At 42.2% G+C, this 13093-nt stretch overlaps 1 protein-coding gene across 1 annotated transcript in view; it reads right to left on the minus strand.

Annotated features, from left to right (window-relative positions):
• FANCM (FA complementation group M) overlaps positions 1 to 13093 on the minus strand; it is an 811954-nt gene that overhangs the window by 510507 nt on the left and 288354 nt on the right. Inside the window, exon 5 of the mRNA XM_053697678.1 lies at positions 12171 to 12302. Within this exon, the coding sequence (XP_053553653.1) occupies positions 12171 to 12302 (132 nt within the window). The remainder of the gene's footprint in view (positions 1 to 12170; positions 12303 to 13093) is intronic.

The raw sequence follows: 13093 nt of genomic DNA on the forward strand, positions 1-13093 counted from the left end.
AATGTACCAGTACTGAGGGAGAGGTTGAAAATGTGTGTTAGTATAGGGGTAAGGGTAGCAGAGAGAGAGGGGAGCAGCTGTGAGGGGATAGGGTCAAGGGGACAGGTAGTGAGGTGAGAGCGCAGTATAAGTGCTGAAACTTCGTCCTCAGTAACAGGGGAGAATGAACTAAGTTTCAGGTTATGAGGGTTATGGTTGAGTGAGAGTATTTGAGGGGGGGAGAGAATGGAATTGTGTTGAGAACTGATTTCATGTCTGATGGAATCAATTTTGTTAATGAAGTGACTGGCAAAGTCTTGAGCTGACAGAGAAGTTGTATGAGGAAGTGGAGGAGGGCGGAGGAGAGTATTGAAAGTGGAGTACAGACGTTTTGGGTTTGAAGAAAGATTAGAGATAAGAGTAGAGAAGTAGTGTTGCTTGTGTTTACCCTTGTTCCAGCCCTGGTAAGGTTTCCAGGCTGACCTGGGTTGGGAAGCGTTACCCTCTTGCTTTGCAGCAGGGGAGGATTAAGCGAGACCGCTCCTGAAATTCCGAAAGGAACGAAAATTATTTTGTTTGTTCTTTATATTGAAGGACTTGTCCTGAGGGAGAGCATGGCCTTTTCCCCCAGTGATTTCTGAAATAATCTCTTTCAATTCAGGCCCGAAGAGGGTCTTTCCTTTGAAAGGGATGTTCAAGAGTTTGGATTTTGACGACACATCGGCCGACCAGGACTTTAGCCATAGCGCCCTGCGCACTAAAATGTCGAAACCTGAATTCTTTGCCGCTAACTTAGCTAGTTGGAAAGCGGCATCTGTGATAAAAGAATTAGCAAGCTTAAGAGCCTTAATTCTGTCCATAATGTCCTCATATGAAGTCTCCGTCTGGAGCGCATCTTCCAGCGCCTCGAACCAGAAAGCAGCTGCAGTAGTTACAGGAACAATGCACGCAATAGGTTGGAGAAGAAAACCTTGTTGAACAAAAATTTTCTTAAGTAAACCCTCTAATTTTTTAACCATAGGGTCTTTGAAAGCACAACTGTCTTCAATTGGTATGGTTGTGCATTTAGCAAGTGAAGAAATAGCCCCCTCCACCTTAGGGACCGTCTGCCATGAGTCCCGCATGGGGTCAGATATGGGGAACATTTTCTTAAAAACAGGAGGGGGAACGAAGGGAATACCTGGTCTATCCCACTCCCTAGTAACGATATCCGCAATCCTCTTAGGGACCGGGAACACATCAGTGTAAACAGGAACTTCAAGGTACTTGTCCATTTTACACAATTTCTCTGGAACCACCATAGGGTCGCAGTCATCCAGAGTAACTAATACCTCCCTGAGCAAACAGCGGAGGTGTTCTAGTTTAAATTTAAAAGCCAATATATCTGAATCTGTCTGAGGAGAAACCTTTCCTGAATCGGAAATTTCTCCCTCAGACAGCACATCCCTCACCCCAACTTCAGAGCGTTGTGAAGGTATATCGGATACGGCTACTAAAGCGTCAGAATGCTCATTATCTGTTCTTAAAACAGAGCTATCACGCTTTGCAGGTAACACAGGCAGTTTAGATAAGAACTCTGAGAGGGTATTATTCATAACTGCCGCCAAGTCTTGCAAGGTAAAAGAGTTAGACGCACTAGAGATGCTAGGCATCGTTTGAGCGGGCGTAACTGGTTGTGACACTTGGGGAGAGGTTGACGGGCTAACCTCGTTACCTTCTGTCTGAGAATCATCTTGGGCCACATTTTTAAGTGTAACAATATGTTCTTTAAAGTGTATAGACATATCAGTACAAGTGGGACACATTCTGAGAGGGGGTTCCACCTTGGCTTCTAAACACATTGAACAAGGATTTTCCTTGGTGTCAGACATGTTAAACAGACTAGTAGTAAAACAAGCAGGCTTGGAAATCACTTTAATCAAGTAAAAACACACTTTGAAAAAAGGCACACAATTTTGCAAAACAGTGAAAAAATGCAGCAAACTGTTCGAAATTTTTACAGTATGTACCTAAAGCATTAGTAAGATTGCACCACTAGCAATAAAAACAATTAACCCCTTAATGCCCAAACCGGATCGACAGTAAGCCAAAAAACGGTTAAAAACGTTCAGCACCTTGCCACAGCTCTGCTGTGGCCCTACCTGCCCTTAGGAACCAGATTTGTGGAAAAAAAGCTTCTTATAGGCCCTTAAACTGCAGCAGGACCCTCCATGTGAAACAGCCTGAACTTCTAGTCAAATATAACTGCGCATCTGAGGCGCGAAATTAGGCCCCTCCCACCTCACTATGGTGCTTGTGAGGCCTAAAGAAACACTCCAAAGTGTTTTAATATTAGCCATGTGGGTAACAACCCCTGAAAGAAACCCAAAGGAACCTTCAAAGTGTCTCAAAAAAACGATATTTTCAATAAAAACCATTTGCCTTGAAAGTAGTGTCAACCAGCATAAACTAGCCCTGTTATGTAAGCTTGAAATGCCATACTTAGTCTCTGAATACAGCTTACCCTTCCCTCATGGGGATATTATCAGTCTTCTCTAGCATTATCACAGTCTTGTCTAGAAAAAAAAGACTGAACATACCTTATTGCAGCCTAACCTGCAAACCGTTCCCCCCAACAGAAGTTTTCTTGCACTCCTCAGTCCTTTGTGGGAACAGCAGTGGATTTTAGTTACAACATGCTAAAATCATCTTCCTCCCTGCAGAAATATTCGCCTCCTTTCTGCTAGAGAGTAAATAGTACACACCGGTACCATTTAAAATAACAAAATCTTGCTTGTAGAAAATAAAAACAGAATTTATGTTTACCTGATAAATTACTTTCTCCAACGGTGTGTCCGGTCCACGGCGTCATCCTTACTTGTGGGATATTCTCCTCCCCAACAGGAAATGGCAAAGAGCCCAGCAAAGCTGGTCACATGATCCCTCCCAGGCTCCGCCTTCCCCAGTCATTCGACCGACGTAAAGGAGGAATATTTGCATAGGAGAAACCATATGATACCGTGGTGACTGTAGTTAAAGAAAATAAATTATCAGACCTGATTAAAAAACCAGGGCGGGCCGTGGACCGGACACACCGTTGGAGAAAGTAATTTATCAGGTAAACATAAATTCTGTTTTCTCCAACATAGGTGTGTCCGGTCCACGGCGTCATCCTTACTTGTGGGAACCAATACCAAAGCTTTAGGACACGGATGAAGGGAGGGAGCAAATCAGGTCACCTAGATGGAAGGCACCACGGCTTGCAAAACCTTTCTCCCAAAAATAGCCTCAGAAGAAGCAAAAGTATCAAACTTGTAAAATTTAGTAAAAGTGTGCAGTGAAGACCAAGTCGCTGCCTTACATATCTGATCAACAGAAGCCTCGTTCTTGAAGGCCCATGTGGAAGCCACAGCCCTAGTAGAATGAGCTGTGATTCTGTCAGGAGGCTGCCGTCCGGCAGTCTCGTAAGCCAATCTGATGATGCTTTTAATCCAAAAAGAGAGAGAGGTAGAAGTTGCTTTTTGACCTCTCCTTTTACCAGAATAAACAACAAACAAGGAAGATGTTTGTCTAAAATCCTTTGTAGCATCTAAATAGAATTTTAGAGCACGAACAACATCCAAATTGTGCAACAAACGTTCCTTCTTTGAAACTGGATTCGGACACAAAGAAGGCACGACTATCTCCTGGTTAATGTTTTTGTTAGAAACAACTTTCGGAAGAAAACCAGGTTTAGTACGTAAAACCACCTTATCTGCATGGAACACCAGATAAGGAGGAGAACACTGCAGAGCAGATAATTCTGAAACTCTTCTAGCAGAAGAAATTGCAACCAAAAACAAAACTTTCCAAGATAATAACTTAATATCAACGGAATGTAAGGGTTCAAACGGAACCCCCTGAAGAACTGAAAGAACTAAATTGAGACTCCAAGGAGGAGTCAAAGGTTTGTAAACAGGCTTGATTCTAACCAGAGCCTGAACAAAGGCTTGAACATCTGGCACAGCTGCTAGCTTTTTGTGAAGTAGCACAGACAAGGCAGAAATCTGTCCCTTCAAGGAACTTGCAGATAATCCTTTCTCCAAACCTTCTTGAAGAAAGGATAGAATCTTAGGAATTTTTACCTTGTCCCAAGGGAATCCTTTAGATTCACACCAACAGATATATTTTTTCCATATTTTGTGGTAAATTTTTCTAGTTACAGGCTTTCTGGCCTGAACAAGAGTATCAATGACAGAATCTGAGAATCCTCGCTTTGATAAGATCAAGCGTTCAATCTCCAAGCAGTCAGTTGGAGTGAGACCAGATTCGGATGTTCGAACGGACCTTGAACAAGAAGGTCTCGTCTCAAAGGTAGCTTCCATGGTGGAGCCGATGAAATATTCACCAGGTCTGCATACCAAGTCCTGCGTGGCCACGCAGGAGCTATCAAGATCACCGATGCCCTCTCCTGATTGATCCTGGCTACCAGCCTGGGGATGAGAGGAAACGGCGGGAATACATAAGCTAGTTTGAAGGTCCAAGGTGCTACTAGTGCATCTACTAGAGTCGCCTTGGGATCCCTGGATCTGGACCCGTAGCAAGGAACCTTGAAGTTCTGACGAGAGGCCATCAGATCCATGTCTGGAATGCCCCACAGTTGAGAAATTTGGGCAAAGATTTCCGGATGGAGTTCCCACTCCCCCGGATGAAATGTCTGACGACTCAGAAAATCCGCTTCCCAATTTTCCACTCCTGGGATGTGGATTGCAGACAGGTGGCAGGAGTGAGTCTCCGCCCATTGAATGATTTTGGTCACTTCTTCCATCGCCAGGGAACTCCTTGTTCCCCCCTGATGGTTGATGTATGCAACAGTTGTCATGTTGTCTGATTGAAACCGTATGAACTTGGCCTTTGCTAGCTGAGGCCAAGCCTTGAGAGCATTGAATATCGCTCTCAGTTCCAGAATATTTATCGGTAGAAGAGATTCTTCCCGAGACCAAAGACCCTGAGCTTTCAGGGGTCCCCAGACCGCGCCCCAGCCCACCAGACTGGCGTCGGTCGTGACAATGACCCACTCTGGTCTGCGGAAGCTCATCCCCTGTGACAGGTTGTCCAGGGACAGCCACCAACGGAGTGAATCTCTGGTCCTCTGATTTACTTGTATCGTCGGAGACAAGTCTGTATAGTCCCCATTCCACTGACTGAGCATGCACAGTTGTAATGGTCTTAGATGAATGCGCGCAAAAGGAACTATGTCCATTGCCGCTACCATCAAACCTATTACTTCCATGCACTGCGCTATGGAAGGAAGAGGAACAGAATGAAGCATTTGACAAGAGTTCAGAAGTTTTGTTTTTCTGGCCTCTGTCAGAAAAATCCTCATTTCTAAGGAGTCTATTATTGTTCCCAAGAAGGGAACCCTTGTTGACGGAGATAGAGAACTCTTTTCTACGTTCACTTTCCATCCGTGAGATCTGAGAAAGGCCAGGACAATGTCTTTGTGAGCCTTTGCTTGAGGAAGGGACGACGCTTGAATCAGAATGTCGTCCAAGTAAGGTACTACTGCAATGCCCCTTGGTCTTAGCACCGCTAGAAGGGACCCTAGTACCTTTGTGAAAATCCTTGGAGCAGTGGCTAATCCGAACGGAAGTGCCACAAACTGGAAATGCTTGTCCAGGAATGCGAACCTTAGGAACCGATGATGTTCCTTGTGGATAGGAATATGTAGATACGCATCCTTTAAATCCACCGTTGTCATGAATTGACCTTCCTGGATGGAAGGAAGAATTGTTCGAATGGTTTCCATTTTGAACGATGGAACCTTGAGAAACTTGTTTAGGATCTTGAGATCTAAGATTGGTCTGAACGTTCCCTCTTTTTTGGGAACTACGAACAGATTGGAGTAGAACCCCATCCCTTGTTCTCCTAATGGAACAGGATGAATCACTCCCATTTTTAACAGGTCTTCTACACAATGCAAGAATGCCTGTTTTTTTATGTGGTCTGAAGACAATTGAGACCTGTGGAACCTCCCCCTTGGGGGAAGCCCCTTGAATTCCAGAAGATAACCTTGGGAGACTATTTCTAGCGCCCAAGGATCCAGAACATCTCTTGCCCAAGCCTGAGCGAAGAGAGAGAGTCTGCCCCCCACCAGATCCGGTCCCGGATCGGGGGCCAACATCTCATGCTGTCTTGGTAGCAGGGGCAGGTTTCTTGGCCTGCTTTCCTTTGTTCCAGCCTTGCATTGGTCTCCAGGCTGGTTTGGCTTGAGAAGTATTACCCTCCTGCTTAGAGGACGTAGCACTTGGGGCTGGTCCGTTTCTGCGAAAGGGACGAAAATTAGGTTTATTTTTGGCCTTGAAAGACCTATCCTGAGGAAGGGCGTGGCCCTTGCCCCCAGTGATATCAGAGATAATCTCTTTCAAGTCAGGGCCAAACAGCGTTTTCCCCTTGAAAGGAATGTTAAGCAATTTTGTTCTTGGAAGACGCATCCGCTGACCAAGATTTTAACCAAAGCGCTCTGCGCGCCACAATAGCAAACCCAGAATTTTTCGCCGCTAACCTAGCCAATTGCAAAGTGGCGTCTAGGGTGAAAGAATTAGCCAATTTGAGAGCACGAATTCTGTCCATAATCTCCTCATAAGAAGAAGAATTATTAGTGATCGCCTTTTCTAGCTCATCGAACCAGAAACACGCGGCTGTAGTGACAGGGACAATGCATGAAATTGGGTTGTAGAAGGTAACCTTGCTGAACAAACATCTTTTTAAGCAAACCTTCTAATTTTTTATCCATAGGATCTTTGAAAGCACAACTATCTTCTATGGGTATAGTGGTGCGTTTTGTTTAGAGTAGAAACCGCCCCCTCGACCTTGGGGACTGTCTGCCATAAGTCCTTTCTGGGGTCGACCATAGGAAACAATTTTTTAAATATGGGGGGAGGGACGAAAGGTATACCGGGCCTTTCCCATTCTTTATTTACAATGTCCGCCACCCGCTTGGGTATAGGAAAAGCTTCGGGGGGCCCCGGGACCTCTAGGAACTTGTCCATTTTACATAGTTTCTCTGGGATGACCAAATTCTCACAATCATCCAGAGTGGATAACACCTCCTTAAGCAGAGCGCGGAGATGTTCCAACTTAAATTTAAATGTAATCACATCAGGTTCAGCTTGTTGAGAAATTTTCCCTGAATCTGAAATTTCTCCCTCAGACAAAACCTCCCTGGCCCCCTCAGACTGGTGTAGGGGCCCTTCAGAAACAATATCATCAGCGTCCTCATGCTCTTCAGTATTTTCTAAAACAGAGCAGTCGCGCTTTCGCTGATAAGTGGGCATTTTGGCTAAAATGTTTTTGATAGAATTATCCATTACAGCCGTTAATTGTTGCATAGTAAGGAGTATTGGCGCGCTAGATGTACTAGGGGCCTCCTGTGTGGGCAAGACTGGTGTAGACGAAGGAGGGGATGATGCAGTACCATGCTTACTCCCCTCACTTGAGGAATCATCTTGGGCATCATTTTCTCTAAATTTTGTGTCACATAAATCACATCTATTTAAATGAGAAGGAACCTTGGCTTCCCCACATTCAGAACACAGTCTATCTGGTAGTTCAGACATGTTAAACAGGCATAAACTTGATAACAAAGTACAAAAAAACGTTTTAAAATAAAACCGTTACTGTCACTTTAAATTTTTAAACTGAACACACTTTATTACTGCAATTGCGAAAAAGTATGAAGGAATTGTTCAAAATTCACCAAAATTTCACCACAGTGTCTTAAAGCCTTAAAAGTATTGCACACCAAAATTGGAAGCTTTAACCCGTTTTTATATTTAACCCCTTTACAGTCCCTGGTATCTGCTTTGCTGAGACCCAACCAAGCCCAAAGGGGAATACGATACCAAATGACGCCTTCAGAAAGTCTTTTCTATGTATCAGAGCTCCTCACACATGCATCTGCATGTCATGCTTCTCAAAAACAAGTGCGCAATACAGGCGCGAAAATGAGACTCTGCCTATGATTAGGGAAAGCCCCTAGAGAATAAGGTGTCCAATACAGTGCCTGCCGGTTATTTTACAAAATTCCCAAGATTAAAATAATTCCTCAAGGCTATGGAGTATAAAATATGTTTATATATAAATCGATTTAGCCCAGAAAATGTCTACAGTCTTAAAAAGCCCTTGTGAAGCCCTTTTTTACTGTAATAAAAATGGCTTACCGGATCCCATAGGGAAAATGACAGCTTCCAGCATTACATCGTCTTGTTAGAATGTGTCATACCTCAAGCAGCAAAAGTCTGCTCACTGTTCCCCCCAACTGAAGTTAATTCCTCTCAACAGTCCTGTGTGGAACAGCCATCGATTTTAGTAACGGTTGCTAAAATCATTTTCCTCTTACAAACAGAAATCTTCATCTCTTTTCTGTTTCAGAGTAAATAGTACATACCAGCACTATTTTAAAATAACAAACTCTTGATTGAATAATAAAAACTACAGTTAAACACTAAAAAAACTCTAAGCCATCTCTGTGGAGATGTTGCCTGTACAACGGCAAAGAGAATGACTGGGGAAGGCGGGAGCCTGGGAGGATCATGTGACCAGCTTTGCTGGGCTCTTTGCCATTTCCTGTTGGGGAGGAGAATATCCCACAAGTAAGGATGACGCCGTGGACCGGACACACCTATGTTGGAGAAAACTACATTTTTTATACCACATTCACTTTACCCTTGCGATTGCTTAGAGCCGGCAAAGAGAATGACTGGGGGGTGGAGCTGGAGGGGGAGCTATATGGACAGCTCTGCAGTGTGCTCTCTTTGCCACTTCCTGTTGGGAAGGAGAATATCCCACAAGTAAAGGATGAATCCGTGGACTTGATACATCTTACAAGAGAAACCTGAAATCTTTGCACCCAGTTTGATAACCTGTAGGGAAGCATCAGTAATAAAGGAATTAGCCAACTTAAGGGCTTTTATCCTATCCTGGATCTCATCAAGGGGAGTGTCTGTCCTAATAGCATCAGACAATGCATCAAACCAATATGCCGCCGCACTAGTGACGGTAGTAAAGCACACAGCTGGTTGCCATTGTAAACCTTGGTGTACATACATCTTTTTGAGTAACCCTTCTAATTTTTTGTCCATAGGATCTTTAAAGGCACAACTATCTTCTATGGGGATAGTAGTTCTCTTGGCCAGGGTGGAAACAGCTCCTTCTACCTTGGGGTCTGTTTGCCAAGCCTCCTTGATAGAGTCTGCTATTGGAAACATCTTCTTAAATGTAGATGGAGAAAAAGGGATACCCGGTCCCTCCCATTCCTTAGCAATGATCTCACAAGCTTGGTCTGGTACAGGAAAAACCTCTACCGAGGAAGGTACCTCAAAATATTTGTTTAGCTTACTGGATTTCTTCAGATTAACTATGACCATAGTGTCGCTGTCCTCCAATGTAGCTAAAACCTCCTTAAGTAACAGATGGAGGTGTTCAAGCTTAAACCTGAAGGATACAACTTCAGTATAAGCAGGAGGAATTATACTGTCAAAGTCTGAGATCTCCCCCTCAGATGCTACCAAAAGATTCTCCTCCTCAGGCTTCTGGGAGGGTCCTCCGGAATAGCATCCTACTGAAAGTCTATTTTTCCTCTTGCGCCTTCCCTGCAGCATAGGAAAGGCAGATAATGCATCAAAAACCGCAGAAGACATGAGAGAAGCGATGTCTTGCAACGTAACCCCAGTAGGAGTTAAAGAGGAAGCGCAGGGCACTGCATGTGTGGGCAATACAAGTTGGGAGGCTTAAGGAGAAAGCTGTGGCATATATTAAACATTGTTATTAGACTCCTGAACAGCATCCGCCTTGGCAAATGTTGGCTCAGAAAAAAGTCTATCCCTATAATTTAACGTTCTCTCAATACAAGACGAACAGAAAGAGATTGGTGTTCCACATTGGCATTAAAACACCAAGTAACATTTTGCAAAGCCTCTTGGTCCATTCTGACTCACAATGGATCCAAATATCAAATAAAAGGTTTAAATTTTTAATTAAATTTTAAACAGAAAAAAAACGTTACTGTCACTTTAAATTTTAAACGGAAACTTTTTTACTTTTTGTATTCAGAGAGGACAGTGAACCTAACCAATACTACAAATCACCTCTACACCTCAGCTGCTTTGCTAAGGTGCCTACCTGCTTGTTGACACCGGCTCTCTCTTTTGGGCAGGAGCCGTTTCTAAAATTACATATCAAGAATCCAGCAAGATATACAGGAACTGGACACTGATGCTTGAAAACGCATAAATAGCAGAGAATACGTAATATAAACAGATTCTATACTGCTTCCCCTTCCGATCACCAGGAATTAAGGGAAAAAAGGCACGCAACACAAATTGCCGCCTCCTCTAGGTCCGCCCATCGTGGGCGTCGCCAAAAAGTAGTGGAACCAACCATGCCTTAAATTTTTAGCCTCAGTTCCTGCGCCCGAGCTGTCCACAATAAAGAGCCCAAATCCCACTGAGCCTTAGTGTGTGTCCCATTAGAAATAAAGTGCCCAACTTATTCTGAGAGTTTTTCTTCTTGCATCCCAGAAAATAAAGTCTGCACTTCCTCCTAACCTGCCCGACAGCAAGGCAGCTCCCAGGTTTGAGAGGTCCTCTCACTCACATGGACCTGTGAAAAAAAGAGAAAAGACAGCCATTTTACTCAGGCTTTCACAGTAAGGGCAGCATCAGTATATGGGAGGCGCAGTGAGAATTATGTCCCACAAGTTAACATTGCTCTAAAGCCACCACTGCTCTACTGAAGAGACTGATATGGACTACGGTTACATCCTAGGACAAAGCAGCACAACCTTGCTCTACTTAAATAATAATAAACTCTTGATTGAAGAATTTTCTACCACCTAACTTTACCACTTCCTTGCTCTAACGTAGGCAAAAGAGATGACTGGGATGGGAGCGAAGGGAGTTGATATTTAACAGCTTTGCTGTGGTGCTCTTTGCCTCCTCCTGCTGGGCAATAGTGATATTCCCAATAGTAATTAGATGATCCGTGGACTCATCGTGTCATTAAAAAGAAATGGCATTGGATTAGCGCGGTTTCAGTTAGTGACACTGTGCATATGCAACTGTACTGGAAGGGTTGCTCTACCAAACATGTTTAGGTTGCCTCCTGTAACATGGGATTATAAATATTGGTGAATACAGGAGTGTGAACAGTTAAGGAACACTTGCGAGATTTATTTGTCACAATATGTTATTGTATCATTCATGTGATGCCTACTATGTAAATCCCTGGTTAACATCATGATCTTGTATACGCCACAGATTTTCTGTTTTGTATCTGTCTCCCTATATCTATACTTTTAATATACTTGTAATATTTTAGCAGCCATTTACATTAGCCCATTACAATACTCTAGTCTCAGTACGTGTCAATAGTACAGTGCCTCCTGCAAGCGCCTCTTAGCTTTTGTATAATTACTAACCAGACAACTTTTGTACATTTTGTTTACTAATCTGATGTGGAGCACTTTATTATACTATAAAATCTACAGTAGGAGTTTATAAACATGTTGAGCACTTAAAGTTCTGATATCTAGCTATGATGTGAAGGGCTACCCATAGCATAGAATGGTTACTGTGATGTAGTTACATAGCTAGACATGTGCAATCGGCTATTTTGGGCCAATCTGAATACCAAAGATTGTGGCAGCAAGCAGCATTTGCCAATTTGCAGAGCCAGATTTATTTTTGTCAAAGTGTAAGACATGGAGATCTGTGCATATACAGATCATAGTGTGTTGCACTTTCACAAGAATAAAAAATGTTGTCTCCAAAAATTGACAAATGCGGCTTGCGGCTGCCTTCTTCGGCATTTTGATCAGCCAAAAACAGCCGAATGAACATGTTTATTACATACACAATTCACTGCTTTGTCATGCCCCTTCCCATGATCATTTTAATTAAGTCCCAAAGTCTGAGTTTTGAATCAGCCACGTCATCACATTAAAATCATTCGTAATATAGATCATCTCAGTATAAAGATAAAGAAATGTTAAGATGATTTTTTATGAGCTCAGAATATTCTAAACAGAATTTCCCATACATTTAATGTTATTTAAGATTGTGATGTCAGTAATAAAAGGTACTTAATTGTATTTGCCTTCAAAACTTGCGTTACCGTAGTCAAACATAGTAAAAAATATAAAAATAAAAGAATATTATAACTCTAATACGTACCACAATATTGGCAGGTGGATTCTTTCTAAACTGATCTCGGAACAACACCATCTGATATTTAGTTAGGTTAGGGATATCTCTCCTTGACAACACATTGTTTCGGATTAGACGCCCAGCAAATGTCTCCAGAATCTGAAACAAAATGAGACATTAAATTCAGCTTTAGAAAACCCAGAGAGACAATATATATTTTATAAGGACAAATAAAAAAAGTATAACATTTTGAAACATTTTATTTTAATACTTGCTCCTGTGCTGTACACACATTTTTGTGTGGTTGTCGCTAGCACCCTAGAACGCAGCCATACACAACCACAATAGTTTCATATTAAATTTAAATAGCATTTACCCAACCTTCTTTAATGCAAGATATTTTTGTAATATAATTATATGCTGCTGTGGTTTATTTGCATAGTTATATTAACTTACTTAGAAATATTTATCCTCAGGGGCTTAGTGTTAGGTTTATTTAAGGGGGATTTGGGTTAGATTAGGGGTATGTGGGTGGTGGGTTGTAATGTTGGGGGGGGGGTATTGTATGTTTTTTTTTTACAGGCAAGAGAGCAGAATTCTTTGGGGCTTGCCCCGCAAAAGGCCCTTTTAAGGGCTGGTAAGGTAAAAGAGCTTTTCTATTTTTATTTTAGAATAGGGTAGGGCATTTTTTTATTTTGGGGGGCTTTGTTATTTTATTAGGGGGATTAGAGTAGGTGTAATTAGCTTAAAATTGTTGTAATCTTTTTCTAATGTTTGTAAATTATTTTTTTATTTTTTGTAAATTAGTTCTTTTTTATTTTTTGTACTTTAGTTAGTGTATTTATTTGTAGGTATTTGTATGTAATTTATTTATGATAGTGTAGTGTTAGGTTAATTGTAGATAATTGTAGGTATTTTATTTAATTAATTTATTGATAGCGTAGTGTTAG

Source organism: Bombina bombina, chromosome 1 (assembly GCF_027579735.1).
Source record: "Bombina bombina isolate aBomBom1 chromosome 1, aBomBom1.pri, whole genome shotgun sequence".
Classification (NCBI taxonomy): Eukaryota; Metazoa; Chordata; class Amphibia; order Anura; family Bombinatoridae; genus Bombina; species Bombina bombina.